Source organism: Callorhinchus milii, unplaced genomic scaffold, assembly GCF_018977255.1.
Source record: "Callorhinchus milii isolate IMCB2004 unplaced genomic scaffold, IMCB_Cmil_1.0 Scaffold9, whole genome shotgun sequence".
NCBI lineage: Eukaryota > Metazoa > Chordata > Chondrichthyes > Chimaeriformes > Callorhinchidae > Callorhinchus > Callorhinchus milii.
In genome coordinates, this window is record NW_024704750.1 from 530,011 (window position 1) to 553,429 (window position 23,419).

Here is a 23,419-nt window from a genome sequence, read left to right on the forward strand (position 1 = left end):
GAGGGCTGGCTCGATTCTGACATTCTGATGTCAAGCATGTCACCTCGGAGCTGGTTCAACTCCAAGGAGACCCCGCTTACCTGATCCAGTGCAAAGCATTTTACCGTAGGCAGGGTAGTTAACTGTCCAGGTAGTGAATTGATTTTCACATTCTAAATGAAAGGTGACAGTTAGTGGTGGGTATCACATGATTGCTAGAATTTGGTGTATCTCACTCTCCACAACCATTTCACTTTGGAGCAATATTCATTACTTCTTTTGCAACTTATCATTTCCCTGCCTTTTCCTCACTCCATTATGCAGTTTCCTGCCTTGCTGTTTCCTACACAGGATTGAGTGGAGATCATCTTCCAGATCTCCACCATTGACAGTGTTAGCCACTAAAATATCAGAACAGACCATGAGATTAGGCACATTTATTTGATTTTTTTTCCTCCTGTGGCCTGTAATGACCATTGTGACCAGGTGTCAAACATATATTCTACGGAAATATAAGTGAGTGCAAAATGCAGCAGCTTTCCATCACAGTCTGTTTGCTCCGAGACACTACCCCGCGTGAAGGGTGGTATATAAATGCAAGTTGTCATTGTTGTGAATCAGCTGATCTTGGGTGGGGCACCACTTAGGGTCCTAACAGTTACCCTGAAAAACCAGGCTAAAAAGCCCAGGTGCTGGCATCTTGCATTCATGCTTGGTGGGGAATCTTTTCAGTTTTATTCAGGGAATCCTTGGGTTCGAATGTAGATCACTTAACAGGAATTATGCACTCTATTCTGAGTGCCAGGATGTGGCATAATAATAATAATCGTTTTGATATAGGGCCTTATCACATCGTTCAGACATCTCAAAGCACTTCACAGAATATACTGTAAAGTGAATTGACTATTTTTGTGGGCGAAATGCATTTTCATGTTTTGATCTCCCTTTCTGCCTGCTCCATTCTTCTCATCCCTTCAATCCTATGTTTTTGCCCGCTATCCTAATTCCCGTCCTTAAATGTTTGCTTTAACTTTTATGTTGAATCCTAGTTCCTCATTTGTGGGTTACTGCTGATTACACCAAATGGATTTGAATTTAGTACTTAATACTGTGTGAATAAGCTGGTAATATAGTGAAGCAATTAGACCGGTTAAAAATGGGTCTGTGACAAGTTTTTCTTTCTCTAGTCTATGCCTCTGGACATGCAGCTGAGACACTTGGAGATCCAGCAGCAGCAGTTCATCCCCCTTTACCAAGAGTGGCAGAGGCAGTTCCAGATCTGGAAGGTACAACTGCAAACCTATCCAAACAAGAATCAACTCCAACAGCATGAAACCCAGTGGAGTCAATGGCAAGAACAAATGGCATCAACAAGTCATCACCTCCAGGAAAGGATGGATGCTCTAAGAAATGTTCAACAGCAATATATAAACAGTCAATCCCAAAGTTACACATCGAGAGGACCACCACCTTCAGGGCCACCTATCCCCCCGCTCCCAACCATGGGGCTGCCACCTACACAAGCAATCACTGGTTCTTCTGTCCTCCCATCAAGCTTGTCAGTCATCCCTATTTCTTCAGCTCAGACTTCTGCTCAGAAGAGTCCATCATTATCCCAGGCTCCATCATCGCCTTCATCTCAGGCCACTTCTCCATCATCAAAAGCCCTTCTATCATCCCAGGACCCTCCCACTTCATCCCAGGACCCTCCCCTTCATCCCAGCGCCCTCCTCCTTCATCGCAGGACCCTCACCCATCAACTCAGGACCCTCCGCCATCAACTCAGGACCAACCACCATCATCCCAGGACCCACCCCTGTCAACCCAGGTCCCACCCCTGTCAACCCAGATCCCTCCTCTGTCAACTCAGATTCCTCCCCCGACTGTCCAGTTTCCTCCGCCAACTGCTCACTTCCCCCCACCAGCTTCCCACTTCCCACCACCGGCTTCACACTTCCCGCCACCGAGTTCCCACTTCCCGCCCCCACCTTCCCACTTCCCACCTCCGTCTTCCCACTTCCCACCTCCGTCTTCTCACTTCCCCCCACCAGATTCCCTTTTCCCCCCGCCATCTTCCCATTTCCCGCCACCATCTTCCCACTTCCCACCACCATCTGCTCACTTCCCACCACCGTCCTCTCAGTTTCCCCCACATGTCGCCCAGGTGCCTCCGCCAGCTTCTAAGCCCCTTCTGCCAGTGCCCCAGGCCACACCTCTGGTCTCCAAAGCTCCTCCCCTGACCGCCAAGGCTCCTCCCCCAGCCTCCAAGGCTCCTCCCTTGGCTCCATCGTCAGCTGCTCTGTCACCTTCGGTTTCCCTGACCTCTCAGGCTGCCCCTGCTCCTTCCCAGGCTGCCTCTACAGCTCCTCAAGTTCCTCCCTTGGCTGCACAGGCTCCTCCTCTGACTCCTGCATTAGCCACAGATCAGAAAAGGCCCTTGATGCCATCACCACATCCAGAAGTAAACTTGGCTTCAGGTAGCACTACATCTGATGGTCACTTTGAACCACATGGGTTAAGGCCATCAGGACAGTCGCAGGGTGGACCACGATTTGAAGGCCCACGGGGCCCAAGGTAATTACTTTTACAAAATTAGGGGTCATATAAAATCTGGCATCAATTTGTTTTTGGAAAAGACCTTAATAGTCTAAATTGTAAAAAAAAATTCCAGTTCCATTATTTGGTGTGATGCCTGTATTCCCAGCAACTGTACAACTGAATATGTGGATATCTGCTGGGTTAGATGGAAAAAAACAACTGCCATCAATGTTTATTCTTTGCTCTTTTATACAAATTTTAAGTATTTTAAGGTATATTTAGTATCAAAACATTTTTATTTGCTTCACTTTTGGCAGTGGAAATCTCTTCTACTGAGAGATTAATGTGGACTTTCATCAGTACCATTCAATGGTCCTCATGAATTTTGCATGTCAGTAGTTGAAGTTTTCCTGAGTCTGTGCATGCTGACAATGAGTTTGGTCTACCTGTAGCCCTTTAAGTAATGCAGCCATATCTCTGCACTGAAATAAATTGGTGTGGAACAAAATGAAGCTGTATGCGTGGCTCTGGAAAAGAATGATCAGAAATCTAAAGAACATTGTATTTCATAATAATCAAAGTGGCCATCCACCAGGCTAGTAGTGTATGTGGTGAAAGTGCAATACATGTATTTTGATGAACTGGGTTATTTTATCATATTGAAACATCAAATAATTAATTTGTTTAAGCAATGTACTGGAGACGAAAAGGTTTTTGATTCAAGTCCTGGTAGCATTGCCTTTGAAAATCTGTGTCTCAAAAGGAATGTAACGCTGAGGTTGCTTCACCTGCTTCGGTATTCTACCAACAACAACAGATTGCATTCATATAGCAAGCGCCTTTCATATTGGGAGGACGTCTCAAGGTGCTGGAACCAACTCAGACTTTTCAGAGAGATGGACAAAAATAATCAAAACATTTCAGACAGCATTTCTGCTGATTGGAGCTATCACTAAGCAGATAGGAGAGAACCACCAAACACTAGAGCAAAAGTATATAGTTTGGGACACCACATGTCAAGCAACTGCCAGGATGGTGGAAGGCGAACTGGATGGACCTTGGTCTTCTTTTGCCAGCAAATTCTTATGTTCTAAAAGTTCGCTAATTTCGGAACAGTTCTTCATTGAACATCTACCTATATACAGTACATAACTGTATTCCTTTAAGAAGTGCTTTTTGTTAACTTAGTTCCATTATATTGTGATGCGCAGAATCACGCAAGCTTTTTTTTTGCTAGTGGTTTGTTTTCTAGTATATTTCTTCCTGTAACATACCGTAACTTCATGCAGAGTAGCCATGCAAATGTTTTCCAAAAGTTCAATACAATATTGACTTTTTGACAATGTTTTGTTTGGAGGCTTGCTACCAGTAACGAGTTAACTCTAAACTGCTTTCAGCAGTGTGAAGGCAACTTCAGATTCACCCAAAGATCTCATTAGGAGGCTTTTTTCTAGTGATGAGAATGCCCAAATTTTGTTCACAGAGGACAGAAATTCCAAATTCCAGTACCAAGTTAGAGAAGTAATTGGTTTAGGTAGTTACCGTGTTAGTAGGACTATTCTATGAAAGAACCACCATCTTATTAGGGTACTCTAATGATCTATAGGTTTGTGGAGAAGTTGCTGTGGTCTTTATGCAATTCCAAACCTAACTATCTGCTGGATTTTGGAGCTATTTGGTCCCAACACTGGCAAAGTCATTGTTCAGACTAGAGTACAAATCAATGCTGCCATCTGGGCACTATACAATACGATACAAAATTAAATTTGTATAGCGCCTTTCACGTAGGGAAGACGTCCCAAGACGTCAGTCAGGAATTTATACGAGCTACAGTAGTTAATATTCTTTCAGTAAGCAAGCTTCCAGAAAGCACAATGGCAACCCTGCATTCTGCTGCCCATATGCCAGTTTGAGGGTTTCAAGGTTTGAGGAAAAGATTCTGAATAATTGAAGCCATGGTGATTTTATGAGTATGAGGAAATGTAGGAAACCAACCCCCCAAAACATCAGTCCAGATCCAGGCTATAACTTTTTTTTGAGGATCGTGGAAATGTTTTGCAAACTCCTGAAAATGTGTTTCATTGGATAATTGCTGGTTGCAATTGTTACTGAAAACGTAAATGAGTAACTGTAATTTTAAGAAGTATTTATATTTGCCTTTTAGGAAGGATGGACCGGGCGGGAGAGGAACATACAGATTTAATGGACCAGGGGCAAGGGAACGTCCTCATTCTCGATTTGATTCCAGGGGACCTAGACATGAAGGTCAATATTTTGAAGAAATGCCAGCAAGATTTGAGGAGCAGTCAGCAAGTCAGCGCTTTGAGGAGCAGGCTCCAGAGAAGCATTTTGACGAGAAGACAGGGAGTCCACATTTTGAGGGACAAACTCCAGGTCCACGTTTTGAGGGACATGGCCCAGGTTCGCATTACGAGGGGAAGGAATCAGATCAGGAATTTGAAGGACAAGAACCAGATCACCATTTTGAGGGACGGGATCCAGATCATTGTTTCCCGGGCCGGGGCCGGGGCTTTCAGGGACGAGGACAGAGATTCCAGGGACGAGGGCAGCGTTTCAGGGGCCGTGGCCAGCGATTCCAAGGCAGAGGACAGCGATTTCAGGGGCGAGGGCAGCACTTTGACGGTCATGGCCGTGGGCAGCGGGTTGAAGACCATAATCGGGGCCCCCACTTTGAGGAGCATGGAGAGAGCCCGGGCTTTGAGGGCCACAGTCCGGGTCATGGCTTTGAGGAGCGTGGCCGAGGTCAGCGCTTTGAGCAAGGTTGGCACCAAGGCTTTGAGGAGCAGGACCAAGGACAACACTTTGAAGGTCGTGGCCGTGGCCATCGCTTTGAGGAGCACGGCTGGGGTCAGCGCTTTGACGAGCACAGTCGGGGCCACCATTTTGATGATCATGGAAGAGGCCAACGCTTTGAGGCTCACGGTCGTGGGCAGTGCTTCGAGGATCATGGTCGAGGCCACCGCTTTGACAATCACGGTCGAGGTCGCCGCTTTGAGGAGCATGGGCGTGGGCAGAACTTTGAGGAACAGGATCGAGGCCAGCGCTTTGAGGGCCAACACAGTGAAGATCCAGGTATTGATGAGCGTTTTGAGGAGCAGTGCCCAGGAGAACGTTTCGAAGAGCCTGATCGGGGGCAGCAATGTGAGGGGCGTGGCAGAGGCCAGCGTTTTGAGGGACCCGGTAGTAGATTTCCAGGAACTAGCTCAAGATTTGAAGGCCCTAGAACGAGATTTGACGGACCAAAAGGGCATCGATTCAGTGGTCCTCGAGGGCATAGTCCACATGTTGAAGGCCCCCAAGCTTCAGCCGCACAGAGAGGACAGGGTGTGAGAGGACTTCAACCTGCTTCAGGACAACCTGAGCAGGACATTAAACCCGTTGAGGAAAAGAAGCTTGAGACAGCAACTGGGGACAAAAATTCTGAACCGAGTGAAGATAAAGTGCCTCAGACATCAGTGGAGCAAAAAGTCAAAGAAAAGGCAGTCCAAGGAAACGTTGAAAAAAGTTCTGATTCCTCTTCTGTCAACAAGGATTTGCTGAAAAAAAGTACCGACCCATCTAAATCCCAGGTTGTCCACCAGAAGGTGGACAGTTCTGAGGTGGCACAGCCTTCAACAACTGTAGTTCAAGAGCAAACGGTGGAGCCAGCTGTGCAAAGTTCATCTAAAATTCAGTCTTCCACTGCGTCACCTGCCACTACAGTAACTACAAAGGTAATATCGGATAAATCTGAGCCAAAGACTGTTACCACATCCAAAAGGTTTGAATCAAAACCAGGGCGTTCCGTTAATGATCGAGAGAAAAGCCAGGATCACAGGCAACATGGGGGCAGGGACCATCCCCCTGGGCATAAAGGTGATGTGGACAGTAACGTAGATGCTATGGGCAAACGACCCCCATTACATCACCGGGGGAACTGCAAGGACATTGGTGGCAGGAAGAAGGCAGATCGGCAGATGATCGTTTTGGGGGACCCAGAGAGAGTGCACCATATGACAGAGAGAGGCCTCTATCCTGGGAAAGAGGGAATCGGAGAGACACCGGCCCCGAGTTTTGGGAAGAAAGGGACACATTTAGGAGGGAAGAACGGTTGCATGGTCGACGCCCACCTCTGCCCCATGAGTCGTTAGACAGGAGGGAGATGCGGCCTTCACTTGCAGGCGATGATTTTGACCAAGGCTTTGACCATGAATGTGATCGAATTGGAAGGCCATATGAGCATGGGTTTGGCAGAGATCGTGATCACGATCGAGAATATTTCCACAGACACAGAGAGGAATGGGACATGCGTGATCATGGGAGAGAGTTTCCCCCATTATGTCCACCTCCCGACAGATGGAGAGAGGAAGGGTGGAGAGATGATAATGAACGGGGTTACCACCATGAAAGAGAAAGGGAACCTTGGGGGAGGGATACTACAGAAAAATCAGACTGGAGGAGAGATGAACGAGATTATCCTCCAGATAGAGGTGGGTGGCAGAGAGAGCGGATAGATGAGAGAAGGTTTCCAGACACAGAGGACAGGCGGTTTGATGATTTGCGTGAGCTGCCACCACCGTCAGTTCCAGTTCAATCATCTGGTTTACCTGAGGAGCCACCGCGATCTTTCTCTGATAAACCTGGAGTGGACCAGCACTCTGGTGGGCAAAATATAGTAGCACTGTCCGAGCGAGAGCATGAAATCATCTTGAAGGCAGCACAGGAACTAAAATTATTGAGGTAAGTGACTTTTGTTTGTGTTTTTGTGACAAAAGCCAGCTAATGTGAAAGCAATGAATGCAAACAGAAGCAAATTTAGATGGTGGGCAGTTAGCTAGAACCAAAGGCATAGAATAAGAATAATGATTATCCTTGCATTTGATATAGCGCCTTATCATGTCATTGAAATATCTCAAAGCGCTTCACAGGATCTGAGCGGTTATCAGCAATGCTTCTTGCGTATAGTGCACGTGCTCCTAATGTGCTGATGTCACAGCAGTGCTGACCTGACCATCCAGAATAATACCACATGGTTAACTTTAAAACCTGTCCAAAATATTTACCCTTCCCCATCTTGTCAGGCATTGTTGGTTTCTTGATTGTGATGGCAGCCCACTTTAAATGCTTAACCAGACTGTTGTATACCCTATTATTTAATAGCAAATTCATAATGATCTGTTGCATTATTATTTATACTTAGAGAGTTGCAAGAGATTGAGAGAGTGCCACTGCTGCCTGGAGAAACAGATACAGGAGGGCATCCTCGCAGAATTCAGGATTATCAGAACACTACAGCTGGTAAAGACTTTTATCAGGTAAGAAAATAGCCAGTAAGTAACAAAATGTAAACTGGGAAAAAAAGAATAATGCTGCCTATAGCAATTGTCGACACTAAGAATGTTTCACAAAAGATGGTGACTATACAGTATTGTACCAACTCAGCTCAGGCGGGAATCAAACTACTGTAGTAATCTTAGTAATCTTCTGATTTGAATTGCAGGACCTTAATGCACTAACTACAGATTTGCCTTTAAATGGTATTGATGCAGTATTTTAGAAAATGACGATACACCTTTAAACCTATTCTTGCATCAATTTCTTTACACATACAAGGACATTCTTAGAGTTTCATGCTCTTTAACCTCATTCTAGCTCTTATTGTTGATTATGACCACACATTCATGTGGGTATTCCCCATTTCTCTCTAGTTCCTTCTCAATAGCAGTGCACAGTTGAAGTAAATGTTCTGAAACCTAGGAGGTCAAAAAATCAATTGTATTTTCTCTAACATATTCTTAGGTTGCTGTATTAAGCTATTTTTCAGCACACTACTGAATAAATACTTAGTAATTACTCCAAAATATGTATTTGTAAATATTTAAGGATGTATTTTTTTCCCAATTGGAAATTTAACTTGTGTTTTGTATTACGTGGCTCTTTTGAGAACCTTTTCACAGACATCATTTGCTTGACCACCTTTGCAATTTGTCAATGTAGGATATGCCGAGCACTGAGAAACTGGGCCCCGTCCAATCACAACCTGCAATTAAGTCTGAACGCTGGGACACCGACACATTCCATGGCCTGTGGGATTCTGGGACTGAGCCCAAGGTTCCTGAACCTAAATATGGCTACAATGAGCCCTCACCAGTGTCCACTCCAACTCTGAACAAACCACCTCCTATTCAGCAGACTGTTGACTATGGGCATGGGCGTGGTAAGTACAACCTCTAACTCTAAGAAAGGTAGCATGTTGATCTCTCAGGTTTTCAAAGCCTCCTCAGTAGTTACTAAAGAATCTGAAAAGTTTTTTGTATGAGGAGGAATAAACAAGATTATTTTCTCTTGTACTTCAGTACTCTGTTATACTACCAATATGAGAGGTAGAATAAGGAATGGTTTTCCATTGACTGCATAGCTATAGCAACAACAACAACAAAATTACATTTGTGTAGCACCTTTCACATCAGGAGGACGTACCAAGTCGCTGGACAGACAGAGTTACGGACCCGAGCTAAGGGGTGGGGAGGAGGGAGGGCAGGGGGAAAGCAGGGAGGTCAAAAGCACGGTCGAAGAGGAGGGTCTTAAGGTGGGTCTTGAAAGTGGAGAGGGAGGGAGGGAGACGGAGGGACAGAGAGATGGAGTTCCAGAGGGTGGGGGCAGAGTGGCGGAAGGCCCGCCCGCCGATAGTGGGGCGAGCAAGGCGGGGGACATGAAGTAGGCCAGAGCCCGCTGAAAGGAGGGAGCGAACAGGGTGGTAGGGAGTTAGGAGGTTGGAGAGGTAGGGGAGAGTAAGACCATGGAGGGCTTTGAAGGTGAGTACTAGGATCTTGAACTGTATCCTCTGTGTGATGGGTAGTCAGTGGAGTCGGGCGAGGATGGGGGGGGTGATAAGGTCGCGGAGCCTGGTGCGGGAGAGGACACGGGCTGCAGAGTTCTGGATGATCTGCAGCCTGTTGAGGGAAGAGTTGGGGAGACCGACAAACGGTGAGTTTGCATAGCACTACAGATTATTAAATAAGCTGTCATTTGTTTTGTTGAGTTCCAGATATGATCCAACATTATTGCTGTGCTTAATAATAATCCTTGGATTTGTTATAGCACTTTTCACGTCTTCTCGACGTTTCAAAGCGCTTCACAGAATAGACTAAAGTGAATATTTGTGGGCGAAATGCAGCAGCCCATTGCGCACAGCAGTGTCCCACAAACAGTTGTGGATTAAAAATGGCCAATTTATTATTGTTTGTTTTTTTGGAGGGATTATTATTAGGTGTGTGGAGTAAGGAAACTTGCCCAAGGTTTCGCCCTGATGCCTGGAATTGAACCCAGGTGTCTCGCTTGCAAGGCGAGTGCTCTAACCACTGAGCTGCAGGACTGTCCTTGAGGCCCAAGCTTGGATATTGCCAGCCCACAAAGGTTACAATAGTGATGCCCTTTGATTTTGCACAAGAATTGTAGTGGCTCCAGAGTGGGCACTTTTGTGCTGGTTGTTCCTCCACTAAGTAATAAAGACCCGAGACAGGTCTATTTTGCCTTGAACGTATAATAGGCAGCTTGATGGTGATCAATGGATTTTTGTGGTATATTCTAACCAGTTTAATTCATTACATCAGCTGCCCTATTGAAGTTGTACAGGTCAATGGGTTATGATCAAATGAAAAGTTACCAGATTATCTGATGGAATGTTTTGGGTTACAAGGATCGTTTTTAACTGCTGGATATTCTGTTTAATTTGTAGATGTTGGAAGAATTGAACAGATCCCCTATGGAGAACGAGTTCCACTTGGTCCTGAGCCATTGCGCGACAGGTTATATGACAAAGGTATTTTCCTGGATCATTAGTTATTGATGATCTGTCCATTTTTGTGGTTCATGGAGCCTGAATTTCCTTTGAAGTTTACTTATAATCTTTCTTGAAGACAACCAGGTATATCTGAGCAGTATTTTACATACTTATGTAGTCTCCGTGCATAGAGTTTAAAACGTGTTTATGGCAAATTTCAATCCCCTTAATTAGACCAGCATGCTTGAACAATGTTTAAATAACTATTTGTCTCCTGGAGTCCTGGCCAACAATCCCCCAGATAAATTAGTCATTCACATCATGGCTGTTTGTGGGACATTGCTGTGCACGTTGGCTGCCATGCTTGTCTACAAATACAGTAACTTTCTTTTACAGCAGCAACCTCTGAAGCAATTTGAAACATTTCAACGTTCTAGGTGCTGTATCAAAATGCACTTAATTATTTATTATTTACATTATGTTAGGTGGTAACAGCGGGTATTGTCACATGAACTTAATTAATTGGTGTACCAAAAATTCTATCCCATTTGTCATCCGTTTAGATCCGCTAGGCCCACGAGATCGTTATGGAGACAGAGACCCATTCTTAGAACGAAGAGGAGATCCTTATTTGGACCGAAGAGACTATGATAGAGAGCGGGATGTATTTCGGGAGCGATCAATCGGAGATTATGATAGAGAAGGATTTGAAAGAGAACGGTTTGGGCGAGAAGAAAGGTAAGATGTCTAGTCGAGTGTGTGTTTTGGGTTTGAATGCATTAATAAATATAGTGGACAAGTGACTGAAAGCTGAGCGCTATATTCCTAGGTGGAATGCACAGTTTTTTTATACTGCATTTGAAAATTGAAAAATATGAGTTAATTCAGCGAAGATGTTTTTATGAATTGTGTAATGTTTATTTCTCACTATTTTGCATTATGTCATCTGACTGAGTATGATGGAAGAGCAAGTGGACATACTTGTACTAATATGGAGTGATGCTTTTCAGCTGCTGTATCCTGACCGTGTACCAATTTCAGTGTGTCATTGTGTTATTAGATTGGCTCTCTGCGGTTTTTTGTACTTTAGAAACCTTGATCATTTTGACAATAAATGCAAATCATTTCTCATATTCTTTGTGTAATTCAGGATGTCTCACCTCCCATCTGGCCGGTCAGGTGGTTATCACAATTACCAGGACAGCAAAGACCCTTTCAACCGAGGGGGTTTTGACCGACCTCTGTTTGACCGCTTACCTGATCGATCACCTTTCGATCATCCATCTAGTGGTTTTGGAGGTATTTAATATATACATTGCTTACAATTGCTTTCGCACGCCAGTTGTATCAAATGTTTGAAACTATTCTTTATGCAGTAGTTGTTGCAATGTTAAAATCACTACTGACTTATTGAACTTAAGAGCAAGTTATAAGGACAGTGGTTAGATATATACAACCTGTCTTTATCACATTCACTATGTAATGCCACATCTAGATATTGGATATGTTACCTTAGGGCTTTGTTGCTCCTGAATCAAATCTTTTTTTTCTAGCTGTGCGTGTTAGCTTAATTGGAAATTTGAGCTTAATTAATGAATTAATTAATTAATTAATTTTAGGTGGTTGTTGATGGGTGATTGCAATAATACTTGCAACTTCTAGATTTCTCAAAGCGCTTTACAGAATATACTGTAATGTGAATTGACTGTATGTTTGTGGCAAAACGTGGCAGCCAATTGCATACAGCAGTGTCCCGCAAACAGTCGTGGAATGAAGTGACCAATTTATTATTGTTTTATTTTTTTTTCTTGAGGGATTACTATTAGGCGTGTGGAGTAAGGAAACTTGCCCAAGGTTTCGCTCTGCCGGGAATTGAACCCAGGTCTCTCACTTGCGAGGCAAGCGCTCTAACCACTGAGCTACAGGACTTCTATAACAGTAGCTTAACAAGAGTAGAGGTTGGGACAATCCCAGAATCTGCCTTTACATCAGTACATCAATGGTCTTGGGAAAAGATGGTGGTGAACACTGCAGATGCTAACTTAAATTGGCTTACAATTCCCTAAATGTTGTACCAGTGGAGCACAGGGCAGCGTATGAATCTTTGCCGGTTAGATTTTTGATCATCCTTATAGCTCAGTTTTACTTAGTTTCAAACCTGATTTGCATCCTGTGCTGCCTAGCTATTGAAGTAATTATCATTTTGTCCTTTGCAAAATTGCACTAATTAAATGGAACGGCACAAAGCACTTTTGTGATTTTATACAGGAATTTTTTTGCGTGCGTTTCTGTACTGATTTAATAAATGTTTCAGGTGAGAGAAGAGGTTTCTCTGATGAGAGGATACCTCCTTCTGCTCCTCCTCCATCACATCCACCACCACGTGTTGAAAGGAAGCCAGAGAGCAAAAATGTTGACGATATTCTCAAAATGCCAGGCAGACAGAGCCGGCCAGATCGAGTGAGTAATTTTCTCTATTTCCTGGGTGTGGATCATTTTGTGTAGCGCCTTGGGACGTCTCCCAACGTGGAAGGCGCTGTACAAATGTAATCTGTTGTCTTTTGTGTGGTATGTTGGGTGCTCAGATTTATTTGGATGCGAATATTTTAAATGCTGTTTAATGTCACAAAGCAGCAATGGACATATTTCTTTGACTTGAATCTTACTGAGCGAAGGTTGTGGCAATTTAATTTGGATCATTTCCTGTATTTTTTTATTGGAAAACATAGACACAAATAATTACACAGCATTGAGTGGGTGAATCTGATTATATGCAGTAGGTTTGGGCTGAATTCTAACGGGCTTTACCAGTACTAAACCAGCAACTAGTCCTCTGTATGCAGTTCTGAGACTGAAATTTCTCATTGGCTAAAGTTCAGCATCCTATAATTGTTACAGAATCTTAATCAATTCTTAAATTAAGTTTTAATTTTGGAAATGGGATTTTCTACAGATCTTAAGAACTGGAGGCAACTGCCATCTAAATTGTTCCTGTGTTTAAGAATTTTCCAAACTTCTGCACACCATCGTAATTTTAAGACCATTGTTTTAAGATTTGCTACTGTGAGGTATTTCAGGCTTCTTTTGCTCTTGTTTATAACATTACTTTTACAGACTGAATGTTCTTCATGATTCTATTACAGATTGTTGTGATTATGCGTGGACTTCCAGGCAGTGGGAAGACTCATGTAGCTAAACTCATTCGAGTAAGTATAATCTGAAACCTGTTAGTTTCAACATTACAGAATATTTATAAAATCTCCAAAGTTGTTAGATTTTTGGCCCATCCAAATCACTGTGCTCCAATGTAGACTTAACTCAGAATGTATTAGTTTTCATGTAAGAATGCTCTTTGCTATCTATTCAGTCTCTCCTACCTCCAGTTTACCAGCTTTCAGTCTTTAGATTTGATTGTGTTCATCATATTCGTAATGGTCCCTCTTACTCTGCAAGCCAGTTGCCAGATCATCTGGACTTTGATCTTATAGTCTAGGCGAACCCTCGAGGGCAGTACTGGGGGTATGCTGCATTGTTAAACCGAGTTCCCATCTGCCTAATGAGGTAGATGTTAAAGATCTCATGGCACTATTCGTAAAAAGAAGGGAGTTTCTCTCCCAGTGTCCTGGTCAACAATCCCACCATATAAAATTGGTGACTCACTTCATGGCATATTCTTGTGTGAAATGCCATGTTCACCCACAAATACAGTCACCACACTTCACAATAAATTCCCGTGAAGCACTTTGAGATGCCTTTATATAAAGTTAATTCCTCGAGGTCCACTTTTAATACAATTTACATTTGCTTAGCATCTTTCATGTCAGGAGGTTGCAGTTTATATGTTTTAGCACCTTTCACATCAGGAAGTTGTCTTAAAGTGCATGACAATACCTACATTATCCAGAAGCTGAAAATCTAAAAAGAGAAGAAGAATAATCCTTGCATTTGATATAGTACCTCATCACATCATTGAGTAGTCTCAAAGAACTTCATAAAATATACTGTAAAGTGAATTGACTATATATGGGCTAATGTAATTTACATCTTTTTAAGCTCACGGTTGATTTAAAAAGCCTGAGTTGTTTAAATGGGTAAATTACCCATTAAGTCTATTGATTTGATGATGCATATTGTGCCGATAAATGCACTATTTTAGTGCAATTTTTAGTTCATGTCCGTTATGTTTTAGGATAAGGAAGTGGAGTATGGCGGAGCAGCACCACGAGTCCTCAGTTTGGATGATTACTTTATGACTGAAGTAGAAAAAGTAGTGAAGGATCCAGACAGTGGCAAACGTGTCAAAAAGAAGGTAATTAATAAACAAGCCAAATGTTGATGAATTTGGTCAGAAGAAGGGATTGGTATTTTGCCCTCTCCTTTCTGGGGCCTTTCGTGATTACATTTAGTTGAAACACAAAGGGATAAAGAATGGATTTCTGAGATTGAACAGTTTTGAATAAATATCAATCCGTTCCCTAAAACTGCAGTGAATACAACAACTCCACCACAAAAACAACACCAACAAGCACAACAACAAATTACATTCACATCGAGAGGACGTCCCAAGGCGCTGGACAGTTAGGTGTTCGAGCTGGGGATTGGGATCAAGCGGGGTGGAAGGCAGGGAGGGTAGGGGTAGGAGGGTGACTGAAGGCGCAGTAGAAGAGGGAGATGGAGTGTCATAGAGAGGTGACGGGGGGGGGGGGGGGGTGGGGTGAGAAACGTATTTTCTTGACAAAAATGTGTTAACCTCTCTCTTTCCTCAGCTTCTGGAGTATGAATACGAGCCAGAGATGGAAGAGACCTATAGGAGCAGCATGTTCAAAACATTCCGAAAGACACTCGATGATGGGTTCTTCCCCTTCATCATTATAGATGCTATTAACAATAGAGTCAAACACTTTGAGCAGTTCTGGAGTGCAGCAAAAACCAAAGGTTTTGAGGTGAGATGTGGCGTAGAAAGAATTATAAGAGAAACTGCATTTTACCGCCAAATCAACCCAAAATGGTGATGCCCTGAAATATTTCTCAATTGTCAACTGAATGAAATGGAGGCACTAAACACAACTTTTCCTTTTCACCCTTTAGGTATATATAGCAGAAATGAGCGCAGATAATCAGACCTGTGCCAAAAGGAACATTCACGGGCGCAAACTGAAGGAAATAAACAAGGTAATTAATAATCCTAATAATAATAATCCTTGAATTTGATATAGCGCTTTTCGCATCTTCTAGACTTCTCAAAGCGCTTCACAGAATAGACTGTAAAGTGAATTGACTGCATTTTTTGTGGGCGAAACACGGCAGCCAATTGCGCACAGCAGTGTCCCACAAACAGTCGTGGATTGAAGTGATCAAATTATTTTTTCTTGAGGGATTATTTGATTTATTGAGGGAATGACTGAGCTTTTGTTCACAATATATCAATTACAGGCTGTACATTTTTCTCTGTCATGGAAATTGGCCAGTTAGTGTTCAAGTTCTTGATAAATTGAATAAGTCACTTGGAGTTACACACAAGCTAGTTAAACCCTGGTTACATATCGCTGGGTTTCAGCAGAAATTATGCCAGTTGCAAATGTTCAAAATGTTGAATGGGAACCATGTGTTTTAATTGGAACCTTACTAACATCACATATACTTTTAGTTTTTTCCCGCTCTCATTTGCTCCCCATTCTGAAGGCTCAGAAGTACAGATCTATGGGATACATACTTGGTGCCAATTTTCAATGTGTGAAGCTAGATGTCAAGTGTCAGTTGGCTGATCGATCAAGGGGGCATTTGTCCCAACTGATCTTGATCCTTTCCCACCATTCTCTCATGCACCTTCTGGCAGACCCCTTAATGGATAGCATTATTTGTTATACTTGTCTTGTTTTATTTGCTGAGGCCAGAAAAATAAATCTTTGGGGGGGTAAATGTTTCTCAATAATGTGCAATATCTAATCCTTTGTTTATGAATTGAAATATTAAGACAAAGTGCACCAAATTGTTGTTGTACCTAACAGATATGATTGTACAGGAGATTAATTAATTATGTAGAATTTTCTTCCTGCTTTCTGCAGACCTAGACAGTGAAAGCTCGCTTACTAACCAGCTTAACACCCAACTAGCAAATTTGGCTCAAATGTGTCAAAAATTCCCATCTCTCCTCAGAGAGGATCAAACAAGGGTCATTAAATTGCAATTGAGAGCAACCATTGTTTAAATAACTTTACTGTCTTATCTCAACTAAGGATTGACCTTTGTTTTGTGTTTTACAGATGTCTGATCACTGGGATTCAACTCCACGACACATGTTGCGTTTAGATATCAGATCGCTGCTCCAAGATGCTGCTATTGAAGAAGTGAGTGACCCCAAAAACAGTAAGGCCTAAGCAGTTATTTAGAATGATTCAGGTTCTGAAGCAGGTAACGTCACAGTATGTTACTAGATTGTCAGCAAAATTGTTGTGGTTTGTGAGTGGTCAGTGAGATTTGCCTACCATTTCTTGAATAGGTTGACGATTTTGTTTTGCTTTTCCAATTTTGTCCTTAAGGAGTTGAACCTGTTCTCTGGAGCCTAACTCAAGAGACCTTTGTTCCAAGTGTAAGCCTGGACAGTCAATGCAGGCGGGCTATGTAACCATGAGAGCATCACAAGTGAGCACAATTCTCATCTCACCAACTGCTCACACAGATGCAGATGGATCACTGGATAATAATCAGGAGCACTAGCTGACTTCTGTGTTTCCCTTATCCCTGGGCAATGAGATCAATTTCACTTTGGTTGAGATCAGTATAATCCATCAAATAGCTAGGACCACCGTGGTATGTAGCTCATGATGCCTTTAATAAAGGGAGGAAGTTGTCCACCCTTGGTGAAGAATTAGCACAAGATTGACATATTCCCGTATAGGGCGAAACTTTTGGCAAGTTTCCTTACTTCACATCCCCCTGTTTACCTAGCAGTAAGTAGGAACCCAGTAGTTTAGTCAATTGGCAGATTGCTTTCCGGGAGTAATAATCCCTCAAAAAAAAACATTTGGTAACTCAATCCACGACTGTTTGTGGGACACTGCTGTGCGCAATTGGCTGCCGAGTTTCGACAAAATACACAGTCGATCCACTTTACAATATATTCTGTGAAGCGCTTTGAGATGTCTCAACGACATGATAAGACTATATCAAAACAAGGATTTTTTATTATAGGCATATGAAAGGTTATTTTAAACTCTCTCTGCCCTGCAGTTGGCCAGTAATGGAAATAAAGCTCTTTTATCAGCTGGATGAGTGTCATTTTTTTCCCAAAGGTTGAGATGGAGGATTTTGACCCAAACAGTGAGCAGCAGCAGCAGCAGCAGCAACAGGAGGAAGAGTCAAAGAAGGAGGCGCCTGATGAAGAGGAATATGAAACGGTAGGAGATGACCTCACCAGAAATAAACATGGTCGTGGTTGTTAATGAGACTGCTTCCTAGTAGAATTTTATACTGGGTGTACCTGTCAGTAAGAAATGCCCTGGACATGTTTGGGTGGAACTATTATCAATACAGTACAGTCTGTCGTGATTCTTTTACAACAAAAAGAGTTTTACTGATGGAACTTTAGTACTATAATAATTAGAAGAGAAAAAAACCCAGCCTGTAGAGAACTGCAGCCAATGTTTTCGGGTTTGTGAATTGCAACACAAGATTCAATGAAAATGCGATGCTGATCTTGTTCTGTAACGTGCAATGGAGATGGATACCGCTAGATCAGAGTTCTCAACATCATTGACATTATGATTAGCAAAAATTATGCAGTGGATCCTTATAATAATCCTTGCATTTGATGTAGCGCCTTATCACATCTTCCTTGCAGAGTCTACATTGAGTAAGGCCGTGATTATATTGTGGCATTTGTTACTTATATCTTCAATGAGTGATTCATATTTAAGTGATTTCTACTGCATTACAGTATTTGTAAAGATATCAATATTTAGAAAGTCCAACAATATAGGGAAATATTAACTTGGGACAGCTGGAAGTTGGTTATTAAAGGAGAGCGGGTCTTGTCCTGCAGCTGCTAGCATGTGTGCAAAATGTTGCCACCAAGTTTCTTTCGAAAGGGAACACTCAGCAGACTTATCGGTATTAAAGGTATGTGGATTTTCTGAGGATCTACAGCTTTAAGAGCTGTTGGCCAAACTTTGTATAATTTAGAAAATGTGCTTCCCATTAGACCTCATCAGGTTTGTCGCGCTGTTGAAGTTCGAAGGCTCATTGTCACTTAATAGCCAGTGCGCCATTCCCCTATATTTCTTACTGTCATGAATACCAGTGTATGCTTTTACTAGACATCTTCTTAGGGTGAAAAGCATTAAACAATTTGAATGCTCCTTCGTAAGTGGTATAATCCAATTTATTACCAAATCTCGAAAGGAATCTTCAAAGTTTTTTTTAAATGAGTGGGTGAAGCTGACGCAAGTAAACACACAAGTGAAATCCTTTTTAAGGTATTGAAGTGTGTGAATAAACTTTATTTATATGAAAAGTGAGATGAGGCCAATTGTAACCATTTGACACTATGTAAATAACTTGCAGTGTATCTGAACCCTTAAACCATTACAATTCTTGATCCACTAACTTTTTAAGAGATTTTGCATTTACCATTCTATAGGATTGCAGTGCAGCTTCAAAATTTCAACACAAAGAACATTTTTTCAACAAGCTTGATTATATTACATAACAGCATTATATATGTATATATGTGTATATATATACTATAATGTTAAACTACACAACGCCATTACTTTCATATTCCAGTTAATGTTGCTTTGGTACAACTAAACCTGAACAAGTATTTTTTTCCCTATTACAATTTATAAACCGTTAACACAAAAAACTCAAATTTCTGATAATTTGCCACTGTTAGCATGGAGTCAATTTAACGCTAAGATTTGTTGCATCGTAAATGAATGTCCTGTGTGTTTCCTCGGTTTTCCTGCTGATTTGCCATCACTTCTACATGGTTATTTTCAAATGACTGTATTGTGTGAATGGACTTTATTTCAGAGAGCTCTGAATTAAAATAATTGGTTTATATAAAAACTTGTTCTCTTATTGAGTACCTGTGTATGTTCTCGTTATACAAACCGTGTATGATGTGAAGCACTGTTACTCCCTCGTGCTGTGGTGTTTTGAATATCTCTGAGCATGCTTTCCATTTGTTTTCCTACTGAAACGTGAGTCGTTGTCTACGACACTGCGCAATGTTAAACGTTTCAGTTTAACCAGATGAGCTTCTCTCTGTGTGTATGATCTAGGGTTTCATCACAAAAAGCAAATGGGAAATGGACACTTCGGAAGAAAATCTAGGTAGGTGCAGTTTATTTGGTTTCTGTTCAATGAAGGAATACTTATGGTTTTAAAAGGAGCCTCCCGAAAGTGCTTCTTTTTAAATGGTTCAAGATCAGGAACCTATACAGCAAATGCTGAATGATTTGGTTATAATAATAATAATCCTTGCATTTGATATTGCACCTTAGCACATCATTGAAATGTTTCAGCTAAATCCATGGCAAATGCTTCCTGGATTTGAGTTGTAGCCAATCTGACAAGGCAATCTTTAGGACTTTAACAAACTTAATTCCTAAAATTTTCGGATTAATAAATATTACTGATTCCATTGGAATTAACTTGAGTGAAGGGTGAAACCCATCAGTTTTGGATGATGGTGAGGTCATTTTTGTTTGTGGAAAATTCCTGTGAGATTGCTGTGGCAGTTTTGCAGGAGATTTCTAAACCTCTGAGCCATTATCTGGAGATGTAGTCAAGCGTTTGACATCTAAACCTGTACCACCACTGCACCTGTCTCGATTAAGCCAGTGTAATGAATGCATTATCTTGTGTATTTGTGAGTGGAATGTAAGCACTTAAAAGACTGTAACTACTGTTCACGACCGTTTGCTCTGTGATGAAGTAATTGGTGGCAGATCCACATCCTTTCTCTGATAGTAATAATACTAATTCTGAGGGGTATGAATTCAATTTTTTGTATATTTTTTTCCTAAACAAAATCTGTATAACCAATATTAAACCAGTAAACAATTCCTAAAATGTTTGTGGAAATGCATCTGAGGAAAGATCTTATTTGCATTGAAGTCTAGAACTAAAAGCCAGTAAAGGGTCTACACAACTATTCAATTTTCATAGTGTATAAAAATCATAATAAAATGACCTGATGCATTCTCTTGCATGCAGTCCTACTGTATAGTGAAGGCCTCTGTTATTTATATAAATCCGAGTGCAAATGCAACTCTGTTTTGTGTTAGTTTAGTTTGTGTCATGTTAAACTGGTCAAAACGGTGCAAAATGGCTGTTTGGATGAAAAATACAATCATTTGTTAAGCCATATCTTTTTCCAAAAGAAATGTTTCATATTTTTTATTTGGCAGCTGTATCACTAAGGAGCCAGTGATCAGTGTATTTAAGTTTCTGCAAAATATGTATAATAGGATCTCGTAACTGAAGTTTGGTGAATATATAAATAAGAGCAATGCATCTTATAATGATCAAACTTAGAATATTTATCAGTAGGCACTATTCTGAAATTTATGATTAGCTGGTGAAATCACTTTGCCTTACATAATGATGTTTAAGGCATATTCAGTGTGAGTTTCAATGTCAACTGAATGTTTCAGGTCCGTTGGGCGAAGCTGCTGCTGATAATGAATGTGCACTGCTTTGTGTGTTCAGATTCTTTGAAGACTTTGTCAAGCACTGGTGGTCAGATTTATGTTCTGGTTCACTAGTTTTGTAAATAAATAATATAATAATCCTTGCATTTGTTTATCACATTGTTGAGACGTCTCAAAGCGCTTCACAGAATATACTGTGGATTGACTGTATATTTTGTGGGCGAAATAGATTCATACAATTCTATGATTTACTATTTTGCATTAGTATGTTGGTACAATGCCGTACATAGAGCAGTAACTTTCCAGTCAACCTCGCTGACTCAAGGTTTTATCACTGTAGCTTTGGAAGCATATACATGTCTGAGATTCTGTGAGAGTGCCTGATCATTTCTGATCATTTCAGAAGTGGCAATGGTAAGTAAGTAAAGTTGGCACATCCATCCTACCACAGGATACAGAGTACTGCAATGTAGTTTTTATGATCCTGAAATGAGCTGTTTGATGGCAAGTGATAATTTGTGGGTTAGGTTACTAATGCATACAGACTGAAAATGAAAAACCTACCAGCAACCATAAACTTGCAACACCTGCAAAATCTATACCTGTTCTAACTGCTTGAACTAATAATGTAATAATGTAAGCGTTCCATATAACCTCCAGCCTTTGACCCTGACTGACTCATGTATCATAGTCGAGTGACAAAAGAGCAATTTGCAGGACAGTTTCACTTTCTATAACAAATAAAGCTTGAAGCTTTGAACACTAAAAGGCTACAAAAAAAAAGCTGTGAATTCTCAGAGTCAAGTTTTACTTCACTTACCAAACATTGAGCAATGCTCAGGTCTTATCAACAACCAGCTTCTGAAGATGCCCCAATCTGACAGATGCAATTCTGTACATGGTATCTCTGTTTACTCGTTTGCATAATGGTGGGATAAGTGGTTGACCTAAACCATCAACAGATGATTTGAAGATGAGAATAAATTTTCTAGCCCTTGTAGTTATACCACAATTTTACCTTTGCACATCCTAAACGTGCCTGATTTTATTTTTCTGTTTCAAATCTCGAAGCTTATTCCAAAGTACCTGTTCAGATGATGCAGTGTTTAGGCTGCAGCAGCCCCAAGATGTGCTTCAGTGCAAGTTTTCACAAAGTGGGTGTTGCTTAATCTAAGTTAGCAAATGCTATGAGCAACTGTCACTACATGTGACATAGCACACTTTTTATACAGAAATCATAGATATTCTTGGAATGGCGAAGATGTATATACATGACCTTGTGTTTTGTGAATGATAGCGAGACACATCAATGATGGTGTGAATGAAATGACTTTTAATAAATTTTTATGAGTCACTTATAATGTAATATCTGCTTGCAAAATCAAAGTAAATCTGGCATATTCTTGATTTCCTAACTGTATCCTGAATATGGATGGGGGTAAAATAGATCGTATTACTCATTGTCGGTAATGGTACATGTGTTTAGCATACAGTTGTTGTAAGTGGACGTTTATAATTTTTCAAGACTTGATTTGAAGTTCAAATTTCTGCATGTTAGAAAATCTACAATCTTATGACCACTCTTAACAACACGGCAATGCAGGTGAATTCTGTCAAGATTTCTATACAATCTTGAAAGATTTTAATCTTGAGTGATCTCAAGAACCCCCCCAGTGGGAACTGTTGTAATCACTGTTCCACATACACTACTGGAGTGACTGTAAACTGCACTACTTTTCTCGATTATTTGGGGGAGGGGGGGTAGAGAGATCTGTTGCAAGAAATTCATTTGTTTATTATGTTAGCAAGGCCACCATTGCTTTCTTGTCAGCTGTGAGCTGTATTTATGCTTGCCACATTTTCCAGTCTTGAACGAAAATGCTTAGTAAACTTGTTCTCAATTACCATTTAATGTTTTTTTGTGGCAGTTGTATTTACAACAACAACTTGTGTACTACATTACAGTCCAATAAACCACTAAGTTAATCAGCTTTATTTGTGAATGTAACTGTGGATGTACAAAAGACTTGTTCAGTATCTGACATGGAACATTTTCCTTTACAGAGTAGGCACCAGAAGTGGGTAATGTCAATTAACTTTAAAGCAAAAAATCTGAATGAATTAATGTATAATTAGGATAAGGATTGAGGAATCTAAGGATCAGTACAGATATAAATACAAATAAAAAATGCTGTGTGGAACATAAGATGCTGGGATTGTGGAAATGTTCTGCCAAGGAAGGCATTTGATCACTGGTAAACACGGTATGATGTAAAATTAAATGAATGTTTTGAGGGCTTTCCTTGATTTTCCTTTGAGAGACAGAAAAAAAAGCTTTGCAGAATCTTTTTCTTCAGGAGATTAAATGAGAATTTGGTAGAACCAAATGTATATGCACGGTGAAAGGAATGAGCTTGATTGACTAAAATGGTCTTTATGCCACATTTTCTTATGCTCAAGT

General features: G+C 41.1%; 1 protein-coding gene across 1 annotated transcript in view; it reads left to right on the forward strand.

The window, feature by feature from the left end:
* Positions 1-23,419, forward strand: part of ylpm1 (YLP motif containing 1) — a 40,852-nt gene that overhangs the window by 11,441 nt on the left and 5,992 nt on the right. The window contains 17 exon segments of the mRNA XM_007908540.2: positions 1,167-1,484; positions 1,487-2,553; positions 4,682-6,662; positions 6,665-7,257; positions 7,718-7,832; positions 8,515-8,734; positions 10,256-10,339; positions 10,864-11,038; positions 11,451-11,599; positions 12,615-12,760; positions 13,444-13,506; positions 14,490-14,609; positions 15,067-15,243; positions 15,389-15,472; positions 16,564-16,647; positions 17,593-17,697; positions 19,585-19,636. Of these exon segments, the coding sequence (XP_007906731.2) occupies positions 1,167-1,484; positions 1,487-2,553; positions 4,682-6,662; positions 6,665-7,257; positions 7,718-7,832; positions 8,515-8,734; positions 10,256-10,339; positions 10,864-11,038; positions 11,451-11,599; positions 12,615-12,760; positions 13,444-13,506; positions 14,490-14,609; positions 15,067-15,243; positions 15,389-15,472; positions 16,564-16,647; positions 17,593-17,697; positions 19,585-19,636 (5,533 nt within the window).